General features: G+C 39.6%; 1 protein-coding gene across 1 annotated transcript; it reads right to left on the bottom strand.

Annotated features, from left to right (window-relative positions):
* Positions 1–965: 965 nt before the first annotated feature.
* Positions 966–5,436, bottom strand: sla1a (Src like adaptor 1a). Its single transcript, XM_070921806.1, has 8 exons — positions 5,330–5,436; positions 4,754–4,834; positions 4,265–4,364; positions 3,975–4,061; positions 3,603–3,706; positions 2,814–2,945; positions 2,207–2,336; positions 966–1,608 (listed from the first exon to the last, which is right to left on the bottom strand). The coding sequence occupies exons 2-8, from the start codon at positions 4,824–4,826 to the stop codon at positions 1,404–1,406; spliced, it is 831 nt and encodes a 276-aa protein (XP_070777907.1). The 5' UTR covers positions 4,827–4,834; positions 5,330–5,436; the 3' UTR covers positions 966–1,403.
* Positions 5,437–20,284: the final 14,848 nt, after the last annotated feature.

The following is a 20,284-nucleotide window of genomic DNA, read 5'->3' as shown; positions in this document are numbered from 1 at the left end:
GTCTGACAGAGAGTCACAGCTCTATGGAGCCATGTATTCCTATAACCCTCAGCAGTAATGACTTCACGAGCTTCTTTAATGATAAAATTCTAACTATCAGAGACAGAATTGATCACCTTCTGTCTCCAGGTGGTACCTTACCTTCAAACACAGGAATCTCAGAAATAGCTGTAAAACCTGATGTATATTTAGATTGCTTTTCTCCCATTTACCTTCACCAAATTACTAAAACCATTTCTTCATCTAAGCCATCAACTTGTCTCTTAGACCCTATCCCAACCTGGCTGCTTAAAGAGGTTTTACATTTAGTCAGCACTTCTTTACTAGACATGATCAATCTGTCTTTATTAACAGGCTACGTACCACAGTCCTTTAAAATTGCTGTAATTAAACCTCTTCTTAAAAAGCCCACTCTTGATCCAGAGGTTTTAGCCAACTATAGACCTACAGTATATCTAACCTTCCCTTTCTCTCCAAGATTCTGGAGAAAGCAGTCGCCAACCAGCTGTGTGACTTTCTACATGACAATAAGTTGCTTGAGGACTTTCAGTCAGGTTTCAGAGCGCATCATAGCACAGAGACAGCACTGGTGAAAGTTACAAATGACCTTTTAATTGCATCAGACAAAGGACTTGTCTCTATACTGTTTTGTCTCTGTTTTGTTAGACCTTAGACCTAGTGCTGCATTCGACACCATTGACGTGTCATGAGATGACTTTTGTTGTGATTTGGCGCTATATAAATAAAATTGAATTGAATTGAATTGAATTGAATATTTCCCTCAAGAGTAGGTGGAGACCAAAAACAGCTAAAAGGAGAGTGAATATTGGACTTATCAGGTGGACACAAACACGACTCCAAATTATTGCTAATGCGGCTCCATATCTGCTGGATTTGCCACTGTTTGCTAATACGTTTCCATATCAACTTAATAGGGTGAAAATATGTCATAGTGGCATTTTTACCATATAACATTTATTAAGAACAAAGGAAAATAGTTTGAAAACCACTGATACTCATACACACGTTAATATTACAATACCCATAGCATGCAAGTTTCCTTTTCACTATCATAATGCCAGGTTGTTTTGTTTTTCCGGCTCATGTGCAGAATACACATCACAGTTCAATTGCACCATTGCCCAGTTCAACTCCATATAGTCCTGTCTCATTAGCTGAGACAACATATAAGTGGTTATGCAATTTGCGTTATTGTTAAAGTACTTCAAAGTGGTCACATTAGACACTATAACACACTTTGATGTTTGGGATGCTTAACACAAACGTCAGTTCAGTGCAGCCCACTGCTGAAACCATCAGAAATGTGGTGGTTTTCAGAGAAGGATGCCTTCTACTGCCCTCCACTTGAAGGTATTCCAGTCTTTTAAGCCCCACTGCTGTCTCTAGAAGTCATCATCATCATAGTCAGTGTTTGTGAGGCCGCTGTCAGGGATAGCATAAACCGATTTACTCTTTTTCTTCCTGCTCTCTCCTTTCATCTGTGCAGCATGTTGACTCCCAGAAAAGGACAAGTAGGCAGCGATGCTGTTCCTGACTCCGTAGCTCACCATGTTGTCACTTTCTGACGCTGTGCTGACAAGCTGTCTCCTGTTAAGGAAGGAGATGAAAAAATAAATGAGAACAGAGCAACTTAGTATTGCAATTTGTGAAAAAAATATGAAAATGATGTACAGTATGTCACCTCCTGGATTTTAAACCACCACTCAAATCCATCTACCGCAGATCTGCTTGAATATCTTTACTCAATAACAAATAGTTAAATAATTAATTAATTTGCCAATTGAAAGAAAATTTATCAGCAACTATTTTGACAATAGCTTAATATTTCAATATTTTTCAAGAGAAAATGCCAAACATGGTTCCGGTTTGAAGATTGTCTGCTTTTCTTTCTCATATATGATAGTAAATTCAATATCTTTGACTATCTTTTGACTGTTGGCCATATAAAACGAATAAATCACATTGGGATCTGGAAAATTAAAATGCAAATTGTCACTATTTTCCAACATTTTATACACAAAACAATAAATGTTGCAGCCGTAGTCTATATTCTTCCATCTGATCTTTGTTATTTAGACAGACAGAAGAAGAGAACAGATGACTATCTACTACTACTATCTGTCAATTTCATTATGCACTGTCATGCTGACAGCTGGTTAATACCATCACCAAGCCTCTGTTGTACCTGTCTACTTTCCTCCAGTCAAAGTTGCGTCGCATGACTACAGGTGGAGCTCCAGGATTTGCATCTAATGGCGGGGTCGTGCCTGACAGACAGGGGGAGGTCAACACACAACATAGGCCATCTGCAAAGTCTGAAAAGGCGAGAATAGGGGAAGTAAAGCACAAGCTTACAAACAAACACAGAACAAATGTTATGTTGCATAATTTGCATTCACCACTCTCACACTCTACTGCTCAGGCAAACACACACGCCAAACATGTGAAGGGGGTGGGTTGGGGGTCCATATAGAATAACGCTAGCACTTGTCTCACTATGTACGCACCAGTGGTCATTATCAAGTACGCATAATGTATCTCATTTCCTGTTTTGTTCCAAATATGTTCTGTCAGAGCAGGAAATAAATAGTCACCCACTGATAAGAAACACTTCTATATTAAGAGCATATTAAGTTATTTTCAGTGCTTATGTGTGTGTGCGATTGCATATGTCTGTTTGTGTGCTTATGTACGGCTCTACATGTTGTGATGTTTCTTTCCTTTTTGTTTATTTTTAGACCTCTGTGTTACTGCTTAGTTATGTATCTATGTTTTTTTGTGCATCTACCCACCAGAGTAGTGATTGATCATATCTTCAAGGCACTGGAAAGTGAGGCGAGGGGAGATGTAGTACCAGCTGTTGTCCAGTCTGAAGATACGATAGTGCTTTACGATCCTGTGCTTCACTGAGAGCGAATACAGACCTAAGGATATAAGGACACAAACCGTACACTTCTTAACAATATGCTTTCAATCCTGACACCAGGCTGCTCTGTTCTAGAAAACAAGCACACAATAGTAGAAGAACATCAATAACTACTGACCCACGCAGACTGAAAATGGAAAAGCAGAAGTAAAATGAATGTCAGTCCTGTACTGTATGTTCATCTCTTCTCATGCTTAGTCACTGTGCACTTTTGTATCATGAGTAAAGAGAAGTTTCAGAATAAAATATGACCCCACAGAATCTGTCATGGGAGAATCCACTTACAGGTAGTTCCCCGTCCTTAAAGAAATATTGCTAGCTTAGCTTAGCATACAGACTGGAAACAGCTAGCCTGGCTCTAAAAATCACTAATTAACATATTATATGTTGTTTGTTTAATCCATACCAAAAAAAAGATATGTCCCAGACTTTTGGCTGGGAGCAGCAATTCCAGAAGGTCCCTGGTCCCTATTTTGTTACCTTTGGACAAAACCAGGCTAGCTGTTTCCCCCTATTTCCAGTCTTTGTGCTAAGCTAAGCTAACAAGCTGCTGGCTGTGGTTTCATATTTACTGTACAGTACTGAGATTTCCTTGTTGTTTGTTTTTTTGTTGGCGGTGGGGATTTTTTTGGACTTTTGTAGCAAATGTACTCACCTCTCTCCCTGCCGCTCTCCCGCACCAGGAAGGAGCCCAGTCTGTTCCCAGGTAGACAGAGCAGCTCCTCAGCCTTCTGCCTCTCCACCCCCTCAAACAGCCAACTGACACAACAAAAAACACCAGATCACATTGAATACTTGCTGCATTTAAAACCTTAGCAGTAAAATCCCATTCATATTAAAGACATAACCTTAAAATCAACACATACAGCTGTATCATACAACACATGACCAACATCTCCTGTTATCTTCCTTCAGACAGACAGAGATCTTAGATAGAGGAGTGGAAAAAGATGCATTTGGTAATGTTTGCTGTGATCAATTTAAAATAAGTTCAAACAGAGAATTGTGTCAGTATACTTTCACTTACCCATGGTACACTTTTGCCACATGGCTGTTGGGTATATAGTTCTCCTTTCCTGTTTGGACACAGCGGACTCTCCACCAGTAAGCCTCCCTGGCCACCAAAAAGAGGCAAAGAGGAATCAACCACTGACCTTTTTTGTGTGAGCACTTCTCTATACTGCAAACCTAGAGCATCAAGTTACAAAACCAGACTTTATTTCCTCACAGCTATTTGAGACCTTCTGTCTACCAAATGTGTGTCTGGATCAGCAAACTGTATTGTTTTTAATCAAAAATGCAAAAACATGATCGTACTGAGCAACAACTCTGAGCTTCTCCCCCATCCTGTAGATGGGCTGGCTGATTTCACAAGATGGGTAGTCTTGAAGCACCACCACCATGTCGTCTTCCAAACCTGCCAAGAACAATATTTACAGCGTTTACAAACACAGCCGAATGCTGATACACAGACATCTTGATTCTGGAAAAGTCCAAAGATGTCTAAGACCAAACCTTGGAAACTATTGCCTGTTCATTTTGTTATTTTTGAGTGTAGCTTACTTTATCATGACATCTCTGATACCATCAGACTGTTAACATAGCTGAGCATATCGTAACATACAAATAAATAATATCTGGAGACCAGTGTGCTTCAGTGCTGTGTGCAGGGATTGTGCAAAATGCTATCCGTGGAAATATACCACTTTTTAATGTACAAAGTGCATGACTGCTGTTACTGACAGCAGCGGAGAAAGCTTTCACTATGCAGTCTACAAAAAATATGATGTTATTTTACAATCTTACCCTTTAGAGAGCTGTCAAGGTTGTCTGTGTTGACCTTGTCCCTGGCACTCACACCCCTCATCATATTCCCCATCCTCCAGCCTGAAGAGAGACAGATATACTGCGAATGTACTCCTCAAGTCCTCACAATTTTACACTCATGTACTTACCTGTATCTTTTTCTATACCACTAAACTTCTCTCTGCTGCTGCACCACAAAGTTTGTAACTTCCTATAAGCTGACAATTGAACAACTGATAGACTCTGTGCAGAATGGGGAAGCTGAGGCAAGATGCTATCACTCAATTTTCCATTGCACTACCTAGCTCTGCGTACTGACAACTAACATTAATTAATGATACTGAATTAATATATAGCAAAAACCGGTTCCAAAATTGCAAAGTCATATTACATAATTTACATTATGATAATAAAAAAAACATGCGTTTCAACACATCCTGCCTATGTGTCGCGTAGTCTTAAGTTACTTCACACGGTGTTCAGTCAACCAGTATGGAGAAATAGCATTTTTCATCGATACAAAAACTTAGCGGTACGTAGCAGAAGCAGTTGATGTGGTAAAATGTAAACACCTACCTGTAGGACTCGTGGCTCACCTGCTGTGATGGCATCAAGCGTGCTGGAAGAGATGATGGCCCAAACAGGACATGGTGGCAGCAGCAGTCTGGTACTAGAGAGGTACCATGTTCACACGAGTTTACAGCAATGATCTGTCAGAGTGTGGCAACAGCATTGCATCTGACTGCAAACTCACTTCCTGTAATGAAATGAGGAAGAGGGCCAGCAAAAGTGTTGTTGAAACACACAAAACAGGTCATGAAAGAAGGGGTTACACAACAGCCCTCTAGACTTATTTAGAGTTAACTGAAAGCACTATTATTTTTTGTTTACATTCATAATTCATTTAGATGTTTTTAGACTGTGAATTATATGTCACAATGTTCTGTCTTGGGAATGTTCCAGTAGAGATTATCATCATATTATGACTGTTTGCTGCCAGTTTTTGTTGATATGGAAAGTATTGACATTATTTTAAAATAAAAAATTTACAACTGAAATGACTCAATTGACAGAAAGTGAATCAAATATTTTGATAATCGATTAATCATTTGAGTAATTTATCAAGCAAAAATATCAAGCATTACCTTGTTCCAGCTTCTCCATTGTAAAGATTTGATGCTTTTCTTTGTCTTATGTGATATTGAATTTTATATTTTTGTGTTTTGGACTGTTGGTTGGACAGAACAAGATAAAGATGGAGATGGCATCTTGGGCTTTAGGAAATTGTAACAAACATTTTTCACTATTTTCTGACATTTTATGGACTAAATAATTCAAGGAAAAGTTCAAAATCTTAGTAAATAAGTATTTGCTTTCTTGTCAAGAGTTAGATGAGAAGATTGATACCACTTGCATGTCTGTACACTAAATATTTAGCTTAGCTTAGAGACATATGATAATAATATATTTAGTCAGAAAACTAGCTTGTTTGGCCCAGTGGAAATCTTTCATGTTTGTGAGACACCCAGAGATTGTAACCACTGTGGTTATCTGCATAGAAATACGGACACATAAAAATCATCACCATAGTGAATCTCTCACGAATCTATCACTCTGCAGAGTGGAAACTGGAAGTGTGTTGGTGTTAAACATGGGTTTATCTGGTGTCTGAAAGTATCAGATAATGACATTGCTGAAGTTCCAAATTAAGGAACCCAAACCATTGAATTTCGGCTCTATGACCTTACGAGACAGCACATCACAGTCTGTATGACATTTATATATGTTCATGTTCTGATTCTCACCTCAGCTCCATAAATATGATGTTTTTTATTTGAATCACAGTATTTTTGCACAAATGTTTTGATACGCCCTCGGAAGACGTCAATCAAAATATCAAATGTAACACCATGTTTACCATTAATCGAGTTCAACCCTTATATAAGGATAGATTGAGTGTATCTGAAGCCTCAGATTCCTGGTTACATAAGAATATTCCTCAGTGCCACACTTTATTATTCTCAAGACAACTTCGCTCATGTATTTTTCCATATTAAAACCTGGATTAGTCTGCTCCAGACCGTTAGGCCTCTTTTCTCTGCCACCTTTCCTTTCTGAATGCGGGACAGTGATGCAGTAAAAGCAAAGAGCAGGAGATCAGCCTCATTGTTAAAGTAAACTTATCTTAAAGCCCTTTGGTGATTTTTAATAGTAGATAAATATATGTCATATACAGTAAACCCTTTTCATATCTGCGTCACTGTTGAGTTTTTGGCAGATATTAGTTGGAGAAATAACTGAGCTGGCAGTTCCTTTTGTTGGCTTCCTGCTGTGTGAGGAGGAGATTCAGTTCTGAGAGATAAATATTCCTTAGAGGAAGTACACAGGAATTGTACATCACATCATGTCTTAACTGAACTGCAGCTAATCTGCATTTTTTAGGCTGAACCGAACAGTTTTTCTGCTGGTTGTAAAAAAAAAAGCAGCTGCTGTAGCTAAGTGGGTGGTGGCTGGTGTCAGATGCCAGGACTCTTAACTGTTGCAAAGAAGGAAGGAAGTCTTCATCAGCTTCAGATGAAAATAGATACAAAGTCAACATGTAGCTTGTATGGTGACGGTGTAAAAAGCTCACAGTTTTGTCTTCTAGAATGTGCAACATTTCCTGTGGGCAGTTTTATTCACTTTCAGAAAGTTTAAAATTAGATTTCACTTGTATTTACTGGTGGACATATTACAGGCAAATGTCTCCATCTTCTTTGCTTCTCTCAACAGCTGTGTGCTCCAGCAGACAAGCTTTTGTGAACTGGTTATTAAAGGGGTTGGTTCAGCTGCATTACTTACCAGAAACAATATACCTCTTACTCTGGATAATCTGCGGACCTCGCTGCTAGTGCAAGTACTTCTATTACATACTGTACTGTATACTCTGTATTACCAATGCACTATATAACAAAGTAAAGAATAAGTCTGATGGGGAGGTCATAATCAATATATCTAAATGACAGTGGTAGAAGAAATAAATGTATTATGTACTCAGATCTTGTTCTTAAGAAAAAGTAGCAATACCACACTGTAAAAATACTTAGTACAGAAAGTATCAGAAGTAAGTTGCTTATTATGCAAGAGAATGGCGCCTATCAGTGTAATACTATTATATATTATCTTATTGCATTAATTATTAGTGATGCATTCATGTGTAACCAACATTTAATCCTTATACTTTGTCGAGGTGGAGCTAATTCTAACTACTTTACCGACTGTTGTGTAGTTTCATTTAAACAATACATTGTAAGCGGATCGTAGGTTTTGTGTGTATAGCAGTCAGATAAATGTAATGGAGTAAAAAGTGCAATATTTCTCACTGAACTGTTGTGGAGTATAAGTATTAAGTAGCATAAAACAGAAATACTCAGGTAAAGTGTACGTACCAAAATTGTACAGTACTTCAGAGGGATAACGATACAGAGGACACAGTATAGAAAAAAAGGTACAGGATTTAAAACTATTTGACACAACAGTATTTAGGCATACAAGGCTATTACTTCACTCTGGAATATTTTCCTCCTTGACAACACAACTTTTTGATTTTGTTTTTCTCTTCAGGTCCTGGCTCCTGTCGCTGACAGTGCCAGGGCCGTGTGTGTGTTTGAATGAGTCACTAGCAGACATAACACAGGTGAAACTCAACCAGTGGGGCCATTCACACTGACCTCCAGCTCAATGGACTCTTTGTTGCATCGGGATGAGAAACATATTCCCCAAGTATTTAAGGTAATTAATCTTTCCCATCTAAATTGTGTTTATCAATAAGCTTTGTCTGAAATTGGATCAGGCAGATGTTTATTTGGAAAATGACATGAATAATATCTTATAGGCTAGTGCATTGAGAAAAAGGAAGAAATGAAATCATAAGTGGGCATTAAACTGCCACAAACTACCATTACTGGTAAAAACATGAATTCAAACTCCTTTTTATAGATCCATGTCCATGTCAAGACACTTGTAACATATGTCTTTATTCACAAAATGCTCATAAAAGCAGTGTAGCAGGTGTTTGCAGGTGTTAGCCTGGTTGCAAAGTTGATCTTTAGCTGTCAGAGACTTTTCCTCACATGGATAATTGCTAGAGAGGTCTGTGTGATTGATTGTGTGTTTGGGAAGTGAAGCTCCAACTTTGAAGATGGTCAGTGATTTGTAAGCACTTTTTTTCTGGGCAGATACTCTCTGTCTGTGGCTGACGTTGGCTACAGTTGCCAGTGGCTGGTGTGCAGGAGACTGGATGTGTTTGAACATTTTAAGGAGAAGTGACTTCCACGCCCTCCCTCTGTCTAAAATTACAAAATTACTGACTGTTAGGAAATCCCATTATAATTTATTTTTTCTGGAAGTCTAAATCAAGACGTGTTCATATGGCTTTAAGGCTCTTTGGCAAGGAGTGGAAGCAAGAAGTGATTGTTGTTATAATGAATCTTTCCACAGTTCCTCTTTTCCTAAAAACAATACACATTCCACGTGCTCGGACACCGGTAGTTAGTCCTTATGTGGTTTTTGTGTTCTCACACTGTAATAAGCAGTCTCTAAATACAGAAGCAAGGCTGACCCCACCGGACTCGAAACCACAGGATTGACAGGGCGTGTGTTGGCTACATGTGCATGTGTATGTATCTGCAGCTTTTTCAGCCACTGTTTTATCCACAGACCAAAAATACTTAATATAAAGGACTCCAAATCCTCCACCAGTTAGCCTGTAATCATTAATGTAACATGGTCACTGTATGTGGGTCATTCAGGCATCTGGAGCATCTTATCCTCCACAGCATCAGTAATCAGCCCTCCATTAATGCATTCCTCCGAGCGTTCACAAATATAATCCTCAGATGAATTTCGGCAGCAGCGTAATTTCTATTTGCTTATTTAATGATGCAGAATAACTATAATAACATGGCATTTTATCCCTGAGCACACTTCAGCAGAATCATTTTGGTGATTTTATGGAAACATAATTGGATGAAATTGCATTAAGAAAAATCTGAGTCTGTACATGCAAACTACTGTGTCATTATAGCAGAGCTTGTGAGGAGAGAGAGCACAGGGCTGCAAAGTTGTCCTCTGTTTAGTCTTTTCTGGCAGGGAAGCAAAAGCAAAGTTCCTCATTGGATCAACAACAACAACCTTTCCAGACCTGAAACATTCATTCCAGTCTGCTGCAATAATGAGACGTGACTTAATGGCTTTTTTTTCAGCTGTGTATCGGAAAATATTACTCATAGGAATTACATCACTGACATTACTGTGAACCGCGACCACCATTAAAAAAATCCAGTTCTGGTACATGTGATGGCACTTAAAAATGGAGAGAACTGTGGCTGGACCCTCTTGGCAAAATAACTTGCATGAAGAAAAGCTGCAGTAATGAATAACACAGAAGTGTGATGCCACTCTTTCTTCTCATGTACTGAAATCAAACAATCAAACCCATTTTTGATACTATGTACGGTTGGCCTTTTTTCAGCAATAGCCATTTAATGTATTTACAGCCTGTAATTAACTCAGTATGTAGTAGTTGTAATTGTTTGTGGCGGAGTTTGCTATTCTGGTGCTGGACTTGATGCCTTAACACGCATAAGAAAATTATTCAGCATATAGTCCAGTGTTACTGTTAATTTTATCTCATCGATATTAGCCTCACTGTTTACTGTTCACTCTCCCACAGGCATATCAGAGTTGTATTAATGTACCGCTAATTCAGACCAAACATTTTCTACTGCTGCTGCTTCTTCAGCATTCAACTGGCAAAATACTGGCTTTTATGGTGAAGCAGTCACAGGAAACGCAATGTATTTGTCACAGCGGTTAGCGCTTAAGCTAATAAGGCTAATCACGCCAATAACTACTAAAATAACATGAGTTTGTTTGGCTGCGCTCTAAACAGATACACCAGTTGCACTTATGTGGTATATCTGACAAAGCAGTTGCTCAGGGAGTTTGCTGTGTGTTGAATTGCACTTGCTGTTACCATGGTAACCATGGTAAGTATTAGTGTAAATATAAGAGAAACGTGCATTTACAATGCAATTCCTAAAAGAGGGCTTAAATGAGTTGTATGGGTAGTAGTGTGCCTCCGTAAGTTGGGGAACTTGCAAGAAACAGATTTTTATAAGAATGGTCAAAATTTATACAGGCCGAGATATCCTGACTTTTAGTCTTGAGTATGAATATGGGCTCCAGTGAATCTATATTTCCTATAATGCAACTCTCAGCATCGTTTGTTAGACCCTCTGTGCCTGGTAAATGTCCAGGTCTTTCAAACTCCATACCAACTGACTGACTTTGATGTGTAAACTCTGTGGAGAGCCCCTTTAATTCTCAAAGCCTTAGTTGCCTAAGGTTATTCCAGGAAAGATTTGACATCATGCATCCATTAGTGGATGAGGTGCAGTTTTGCAATAATTGAGCCATTAAGCTAACAAGTCTCCCTGCAGTGTAACCCCCAAAGGTGTGCTCTGCAAAGAGGGAAAGTGTTCCTAATGTCAGGCTGTCATTCAAGCTCTGTTATCAGTGGTTCCATGAGGCACACCTGTGTATTCTGTCAGCCCCGCCCACCTCCACATGCACGCATATACGCACACACACCAATGATAATGCCAGCCTTCACATCCAGAGCAGAATAACTATCGGTTACCTTGCCAGCCAGCCCTGCCAAGCCCATAATGAGAGTCTGCATCAGTGGACGCAGTCGCTCTCTTCAGAGATTCAGATGGGAGTTTACCATTTATCGTAGCGTCATCATCTATTACCCCGTCATTACAGGCCAGCAAGCTATTTTCATGATGCATGTTTTCACTGTGCACCTGTGAAAGTACATCCACCCCCCTACAGACATATAGGCACACTGCTGTTTTTAAGACATGTAAATCCCAAAACCCCCCCAGAGCCAGATCTGATAAAGACCTCATTGCTGTTGTCAGCTTTGGTGTAAGCATGTGTTTGCACACTGGAAACGTGATGAGCGATATACGGTGTGGAATGTAATAATTCACAGTGCTGAGCAGATAATGCCATGTAGATGTCATGTTAGCTGCCTTCACTTGACAGAAGGTTATATTTTCAGGGGTTATGTTTGTAAAAATGTTCCATTTGTTCAGTTTGATAACTTAAATAAAACATTTTGACATAGAATTATATTGTACTCATTCAGCTTAGTTAAAAAACACATTGAACTATTTCACTGACTAACTGATGATGCACCTTTTTCAGGAAAAGTAAATCCAAGCAACTGTTACATAATAAAGGAAACACTCTAAAGTTATTTTTCCACTGGCTGATTTTCAAAATCATTCAGCTCCTGCTGGCACTCCAAGGCAGCTTATTTGCTTTATTACTTTTCTGAGAAACAATCCACAACGGAACTGTGAAAAGGAATTGCCAACAAGTCTTGAATTTACTGTGTAACCATGGCTGTCTAAGTTTGATGTCTTAGTAGAATATATAGATAATGTTATGGATGCAGGATGTCTGTGGAGAAAAACTCAACGTCACACACACTAGTGTGACATGAGCAGACTGAAATGCACTCTGTAATCCTGGGCATACAGCTGGCAAGACTCAGAGGTCGTCTATGTGTGAAATAAATGTCTTTTTTAGAGTTTGTAGGCACAACTTAACAGTCAAAGCATATTTCCTTTTCTCTTTAAAGTGAGACTTTGTAACTTTGAAAGAATGAGTAACACAATCCTCCCCTTACAAATGAAAAGTTCATATTCATATTCATAAGCAAAAAAACACACCGTTCAATTCAATTCAACACGCTCGGGGGTTTTGTTGCTACAGCCTTATGTGGTCTATGACCAGTAGCATATGGTGGCTAATGCCAGCTAATATTAGCAAACCTTTGATAGATATCGCTATGTAACTGACATTACTGAGTTAGTTTGTGGACTTTACGACTACAGTCTGCTTGTTCTATTGTTAAATTATGTTTTATCACTTTCTGTTATCCTGTAATTGTCTCTGGCAGCTGTTTAGCAAAAGTTACATTGGATAACTCGAACTATTAGCCTTTGGGTTGACCTCAAATACTAGTAGTTGCTGTCTGAATATCTCTTTAAAATATTCAATTATCCTTCACAAATACCACATACTTACTTTTTTCTTAATGCAGCATAATAACAAAAACAGATCTGACCAAAATGGCAAATCCTTATGGAGCTGCTATAATGTGCAGGAAGAAACAGACACCAAGTTTTCAAAGTTCAAGCGAGTCGTGGACGTGCACTGATGTTATTCTGGACGACCTTTGACTCTCTCTGCTGATGCTTACAACTTTAAAAACTCTAGATCACTAAAAACTGGATAGTTATGCATTACATCTATTCACCAAAACACTGAAGCTTGATAGGTTTGACAAATGATTTAACTAATGATAATAAAGCAAAACAATATTCCCTTTCTGTATTTCTGTGAGGGAGAAAATGCTTCCTGGTGTTCAATCCACTAATGTAGCCATCACTGAATGTGTGTAATGTGATTCCTGTCATTGCCCTCGTTCCTGACATTCCTACCTGATGTTTTTAACTTTGGAATTCACCTTGTCATCTGTGTCCAAGGTATCGAGCCAGAGCTGACCGGCGCCAACTCCCGTCCCTTCATCAGAGTCCAGGATAAGGTGATTACAGTACGTAGCTATTTCTGCTACCAAAAAGTGGTATTTTATTTATTTGCATTTATTTTATTTACTGTGGTGTTCTTCAACTTTACCCTCAAACTTTTCACTAGTTAAATCTTTTTTTATTTTGTTTAAGTTAGGTCAAACTGATACAAACTATGAGGTGTTTTCATTAGCAAAGGCTTTGTATTGACTGGAACAATTTGTATGGACAAAACAGGAAACACGTGAGGCCATGCTTCACCTGTCAGCAGCCACATGCATTGAGGAGAATCTGATCCTGGGTCACAACAATATACTGACTTAGTGTCTAGCTATTAACTGCTGTGTAAGAACATATTTCATGGTCGAGTGCAGACAATACTGAAGAGATGTCTACTGTGTGCAGGTTGTGTTTCATCCCAGGGTGTAACTGGCCCTCACTCACTCCCATTACCAACTTCACAGAGCAGGAAAGGTCAAAGGAAAAATACTGGAACTATCTGGGATGATTGCTGGCAGCTCTGCAGCCTTCTTACACATATGCAAGGCAAGGAAGATGGAGCAAGGCATAAAAGGAAACCCTGTCATGCCATCTCACTTTCAACTGGTCCCTGCAGGTTTGGAGTTGCGGTTGCGTAAACCAGACAGACATTTAAAGTGCGGTTTTCACTCTGTCGGGTTCTCCAGGGATGTGCTCAGCTCTAAATCCCGTTTACGACTTCACTTCACTTTGAGAAAAGCCACGAAGGCTCCGAGATTCCCCCTTAACCTTTTGACATTCTCAACAGATGGAGCAGATAAGGCAGCCTGGACCATCACACTGATCATAATCTTTTTTTCCTCTTCTTTTTTCTTCCTTGTGCTGCTGATGGTGCATCTGATTCTTTCAGCCTTTCAAGCCTAGCCTCAAAGATTAGACATACACTATGCAATTACTAATCCATACCCTCATATTTTCATGCCTTGACTACTTCAATGCTCTTTTCTCCTGTCTCAGCCAAGCAGCCCAGCTCCATCTGCACCTCGTGCAAAATGCTGCAGCCAGGCTGCTAACCAAAACCACAATCCCACATCACACCAATCCTTGCATCCCTTCACTGACTCCCTGTTAAGTATAGAACAGATTTCAAGATACTGCTTATCACATATGAGGCCCTACATGGTCTTGACCCTTTATACATTTCCAAACTTTTGCATCCCTATTCCACCTCCAGGCCACCCAGATCATCCAACCAAGGTCTGTTATTTATACCCCAAGCCCTCCGCAAATCCAAGGGTGATTGTGCTTTTGCCAATTTGTCAATGAGTGATTCCATGAATGCTGAGGGGATTAGTTGCTGATGTAAGAGATCTGGCATTAAAGCCTGAGAATGCCTCAAAGTCGTTTAGCCCCGTCAGTCATTTGGATATGCACAGGATCCAGAGGGATCGTGATAAACAGCTGCTGAAAAGCCTCAGCAAAGATCTGATCTCTGTGCTGTGTACCCATCTGTAAGTCAGAAAGCACCTTGTGCCAATTCTTGACTACAAATAGAAGCTTTTCAAAATTACATATCCTGGGGCTAGGCCTTTAGAGATAGCAGGTCAGCCAGGATAAACACGCTAAGACATAGCATTCCTACAGTGGGCTGGGCTCATGCAATCAAGAAATACCAGAACCTCAACAAATCAGCCATTTATAACCAAGACCTGTCCAAAAACAGTCACATGTTTGTGTTTTTGAAACGTACAAGTCAATGTCTACATGGAGCTAAAAGGAACTCGAGCCGGTGTTTGGTTTGAATTACAGCCAAAGCCATACTTAGCTGAAACGTATACTCCTCACTGGGCTGCTTATTGTTGACCTGCACACAGAGGCTCCAGAAGACAGCTTTTGTTAAAAGTCATGATCTTGAGAACAGTTCGGATCTCGCAGCATCCTAAATCCCTTGCTTTGTCTACATGTCACCTCTCGCCTGCCAAAAGAAAAACAAAGGAACAAAGCGGCGCAAAAGCTCGGTGTAGGCGCAGTGTGTTAGCAGCTGACAAGAAGCTCCATTACAGCTGCCCCTTAATTCATGAGATGTGAACCGCAACCTTTGGAGAGGTTTGTGTTCAAGACACACGTTCATACATACACATAGGCACTGGCGTCCTATTGCACATCTTCTGACATTGTCACACACACACACACACACACACACACACACCATAATACTGTACAATGCTTGTAGGCTGGCACAGTACCAGCATGTGCAATACATTCACACGAGGCATGTCTGAGCCTGGACTTAAATCACAGGATAAGGCTGACGTGAGGTGAGGAATTTCAACTTAAGTTACCGGGACAGAAAAAGCTACATTCACACAGATGTTGCATTTTTGACATGAAACTCAGCACAACACTGAAATATTCCTTTAAACACTATGTATTTACCTTGTGTGAGTCCTTCGTCACCTAGTGTTGGTGTCCCTGTAGGTTTTGATCATGATCAAAAAAAAATTACCAAAATTTCACAATTTAAAAAAATGAACTGAAACAGATTTCATGCTAACTTCTACTGTAGTGAGACTGTCTGGACAAATGTGCCTTAAAATGTGATACAAGCAGCTTTTGAGCAGACCAAAAGCTGACACAAGCCAGACAAAAATATGGCTAAAGATTGCATCCTTAAATGTCTTACTTCCATTTGGTTTGACTGATGCTATCCTGATGGATCTGCTGTTGTCTAGCTGGGTAGCTGCAGACAGCTAAAGAGGAGATATTACAGCAGATCTTTAATAGAAAAAGACAAAAATGTTTCACCAAAGTTATAAATCTAGTCTTGCTGGGTCAGCCAGTGGAAATAAGCTGCTCGGAAAGAATAATGATAGACATTAAAAGCCTTTGGTGTAAATCATTTTAATCATAAACAAATCATTAATCAGCTTTTAGCCCCTGGTGTGTGTACTTTGTGTGGAAATGTCAGCATGCATTAGCACATACAGTAATTGAATGTGTACGTGTATAACACACTACTTTTCATACAAAGCCTATTATACAGAGCAGGGTTGAGGGACCTGAAACTGAAATTGTTTTTGGCAGGGCCATGACTAAATGTTTGCACGATACGTTCGGATTTTCCACTTAACAACAAAAAACACAGGCATGAATGGAAACTTGATTTTTATATAAACATCTCTCTCCTCAAGAACTGTGATTTGCTAAAGGTGGAGAATCATTTACAAAGTTGTGCAAGCTGTCAGAGGAATAATGCATCAATTATTAATATATATTTTCACAAGGTGTGTATTGTACACCCAACCTTAGTCATAAAACACATGCTGAGAGCATTTCATCTAATAAATCAAATGTTTAAATAGCTGATTTTATTTTGAGCTTACCTTTGTTTGAACTGTACCTGTGTGCTGTTGGCTTTACCAGGCCAACAATGTTATGGGATTACATCCATTAATAATACAGTATTAAGTGCAAGCAAACCGTGTTAACGAGTGCCTACAACACAGCGAGCTACATGAGGAATCGTTCACTATTCATGTGCTTTGAGTTCACATAGGATTTTTAAATCTGTGCAGCCCAGCAGATGTTTTCCTCAGTCCATGAGTCTTAAACCACAGCTATATAAAGACAGTATAATTACTGGACTGGTCTGAGCACAGCCTGCCATGCCCTTTCTCAGTTACACACACACACACACAAACAAACAAGCCACTCATATAGTTTAAGTACATATGGCTCACAAAGTTCAATCAAGTTTAAAGGAATACTTTAAGATTTGGGGAAACACGCAAATACACTTTGTGAAGATGGCTATGCTCATGTCTGTACGGTAAATATGAAGCTATAGCCAGCAACCAGTTAGCTTAGTAACGTACAGACTGGAAACAGCTAATCTGTCTGAGGTAAGCTTAAGAGATGCCTAACAGCATCTCTTAAGCTTAACATGTTGTCTTTTTAAACTGAACAAAACCTGAAGTATAAAACTGACACGTTGAGTTATAATGAGATATAAAGTGTTAATTATTGAGCATTAGAGGTGCTTGCAGGCGGATTTTGTTAGCGTTTAGTATTATTTGCAGCAAGACTCAATTTTCTGATCTTTCAAGAGCTATTTCCAGCTGCAGAGAAAACACACTCTGCTGTTTTAGGAAGTCTATTATGAGGGAACTAGCTGCAGAGGAGTGATGTGATGTTCAGAAAATGTTCCCACACTCGTGGTGTGCTGTGAAAGAACTTTTTTTTATGTATCACCTCAGCAGATTTTGGTCGCCTCAAGGTGTTGTAAATTCATTCTCCCATTCTAAGGAGGATTACCGACTCCACTTGACTTTGAAGCTCGAAGATTTCCAAAACACGGTTTGACTTCAAGGCTTCTCTGTGAGTTGAGAGGATTTTAATGAGGGGATTTTCAGTTTGACCAGCTATGCAAGCCTTGAGTCATAGATGGTCGGCTCCCGTAATCAGGCCATCTATCACACTTTTATACCTGGAGTGCTTTGCTGGCTCCTTCACTCTCATGGAACAGATAATGCTCAGCACACGGGGTGTTTGTGTCCAGGGGTGCACATGCTAATATAGGGTGACACAGTGGATCAGTGACTAGCACTGTTGACCTCATGTTTGATCCCATGTGCATGTGCGGATTACCTGGGTTACCTGGCAACCTCATTGTGACGACAAGACTTCAGGAAATAGTTAATGTATGGATTAAATAAACAAGATGTACGTGTTAATTACAGTAGTTAGCTTTAGAGGTGCTGTAGGAGGCTTTCGTTACCTTTTGGATAGAGCCACGCTAGCTGTTTCCCCGTTTCCAGGCTTTATGCTAAGCTAAGCTAACTGCCTGCTAGCTTTAGCTTCATATTTTGTGGACAGACATGAGTGGTATTAATCTTCTCATCTAACTTTTGGCAAGAAAGCGAATTAGTGTATTATGTCAAAGTATTATTTTCAGACTAAATGAATTCATGAATTCATTTACTAGTGCTCTTTGTTTCTGCTCTCACCCTCTGTTAAGCCTTTCCCTTAAACGCCCTTCAACTTTAAATGTTGACTGAATCATTAAACACCCTGAATTCAAGTCAGCTGACAAACTATATCCACTTCATGCGAAGGCAAAGCAGTTGCCTCAGACCTGGCTTTCATTAGATATTTTGACCGAATGCACTTCAACTGACACGTGAAGAACACAGACGAGTTGGCATGCAGCTGTGCTTTGATTGACGTCACCTAATGATGCATACTGTAGGTCCATGTAAAGTTTCGCAGTTAACTACCGCTATCGTATCAGACCAGAAAATGGAGGACAGATGCTGACACAAGCATGACTGATACCACCTGTGGTTTCCTTTCCCGTCTCTGCATTGTTTCAGTGGAGGACGGAAAGGCCTTTGGTGTGCGCAAGAGCCAGTTTGTGACAGACAAGTAGAGAAACAAAAGAGGAAAGAGGCAGACTGAGAAAGTGCAAACAAATCTCCATAAATGAATCACAGAAGACCTCCCTTTCAAGTTTTTTTTAATTTCTGGTTGTCTCAAAATGCGCAGCCTTTAAAATTATTTGTTACTGCTCATCTGACGGTTATTTATCTGTCTGTCTGTCTGTCTTCATTTGTTTGTTTTTCATTTTAGCCTCTTACAAAATAACAAATGTTTTCAATTTTAGCTTGTTTTTTTTCATGTGCACATCCACCTCTGATATATTTGGGAATAAAAGTAGTAGTAGTACCCAGATCACTAGTAATGACACACCCAAAGTAATGAGTGGTATTTTTTGTGTATTTTGTGCAACTGAAACACAGGCTCTTTCTCAGGTACAGATGACTCAAACAAACTCAGGAAAAAACAGGCTTCTTACTGAAACTGAAGATGCACACACATCCAAGCCTGAGTCAAGATAATACTGTATTAATAGTACATCACAAATTAGTATTGTATACACAGGGAATCATTAAAGAGGTCGATCAACTATGGAAAAAGGAATCAAATAACATTAATGAATCCTTAGACTGCACAGAGTAGGATAAAATTTGAAAACGGATGCAGTCTTAACTGCACTAAACAAGAGGTTTATGTGAGATTTCTACATTTAGTCCCAGAGGGTTCCTATTTTGCAGGCATGGGAAATCATCAAAACCATTACAATAGAAACTCTTACTTTTGGAATAATTTAAAAACCCAACATCAACAAAAGAATCAAATGTAGAGAAAATATACTAAATCTCAGATGACACAGATAAGTTACATAGGATAAAAATGTAACAAATACATCAATGAACTGAACTGAGGTGGATGGAAATGGATTGAAGTGAGAGAAAGACAGCAGAGACAGAGAAAGTGGGTACATTGTGCTGTGGAGGGGTCGGGTCGTCCCGGTCAGAGCGGAGAGAGCAGCGCTGCTCAGATCAGCTCAGAAGCTGACAGCTCTCTGACAGGGATAAGAGGACTGCCTGTAAATAATAGGGGTTCAGACCCGGGGCACCTTGCTCCTTCACAAAGTGCTCATTTCTCATCTGTCACTCTTTCCCTCTCTCTCTCTCTCTCGCTCTCTCTCTGTTGCCTACGGTGCCTAATTCTCAGAGTTTTCAGTGATATTTTCATCAGCAGACCAGTGACAGGAGACGTCCAGTACAACTGAAATAAAATATATTTTCCATATGGTCGAATGGCAGCGTAAAGTGGAATTCTTTTGGCCCTCGTCTGCGTCATCTGAAAGAGAAACATTCAAATTTCCAGGAAAATGAAAGGAAAGCAAAGTAGCAGACTTTGAGATAGATGACCTCATTGATTTAAACTGAACATCTGTGGGCCAGACACAGCCCCGGCCTTAAAATAGGCTCTGTAGGTAGGAGGTAGGTAACCTGCAGGGTATATTTATTCACTTCTTTTAAAAGCAAACCATCGTTTC

The sequence above is a fragment of the Enoplosus armatus genome, chromosome 16 (assembly GCF_043641665.1).
Source record: "Enoplosus armatus isolate fEnoArm2 chromosome 16, fEnoArm2.hap1, whole genome shotgun sequence".
Classification (NCBI taxonomy): Eukaryota; Metazoa; Chordata; class Actinopteri; order Centrarchiformes; family Enoplosidae; genus Enoplosus; species Enoplosus armatus.
This window is presented reverse-complemented; position numbering and strand designations above follow the sequence as displayed.

Bases quoted from the DNA above. Each gene is read 5' to 3' on its own strand.
- sla1a (XM_070921806.1), bottom strand. From the start codon at position 4,826: ATGGGGAATATGATGAGGGGTGTGAGTGCCAGGGACAAGGTCAACACA. The intron at 2,946-3,602 runs GTGAGTACATTT...TTATATCCTTAG, and splicing joins GGAGAGCGGCAGGGAGAGAG to GTCTGTATTCGCTCTCAGTG. The intron at 2,337-2,813 runs GTGGGTAGATGC...TCGCCTTTTCAG, and splicing joins TATGATCAATCACTACTCTG to ACTTTGCAGATGGCCTATGT.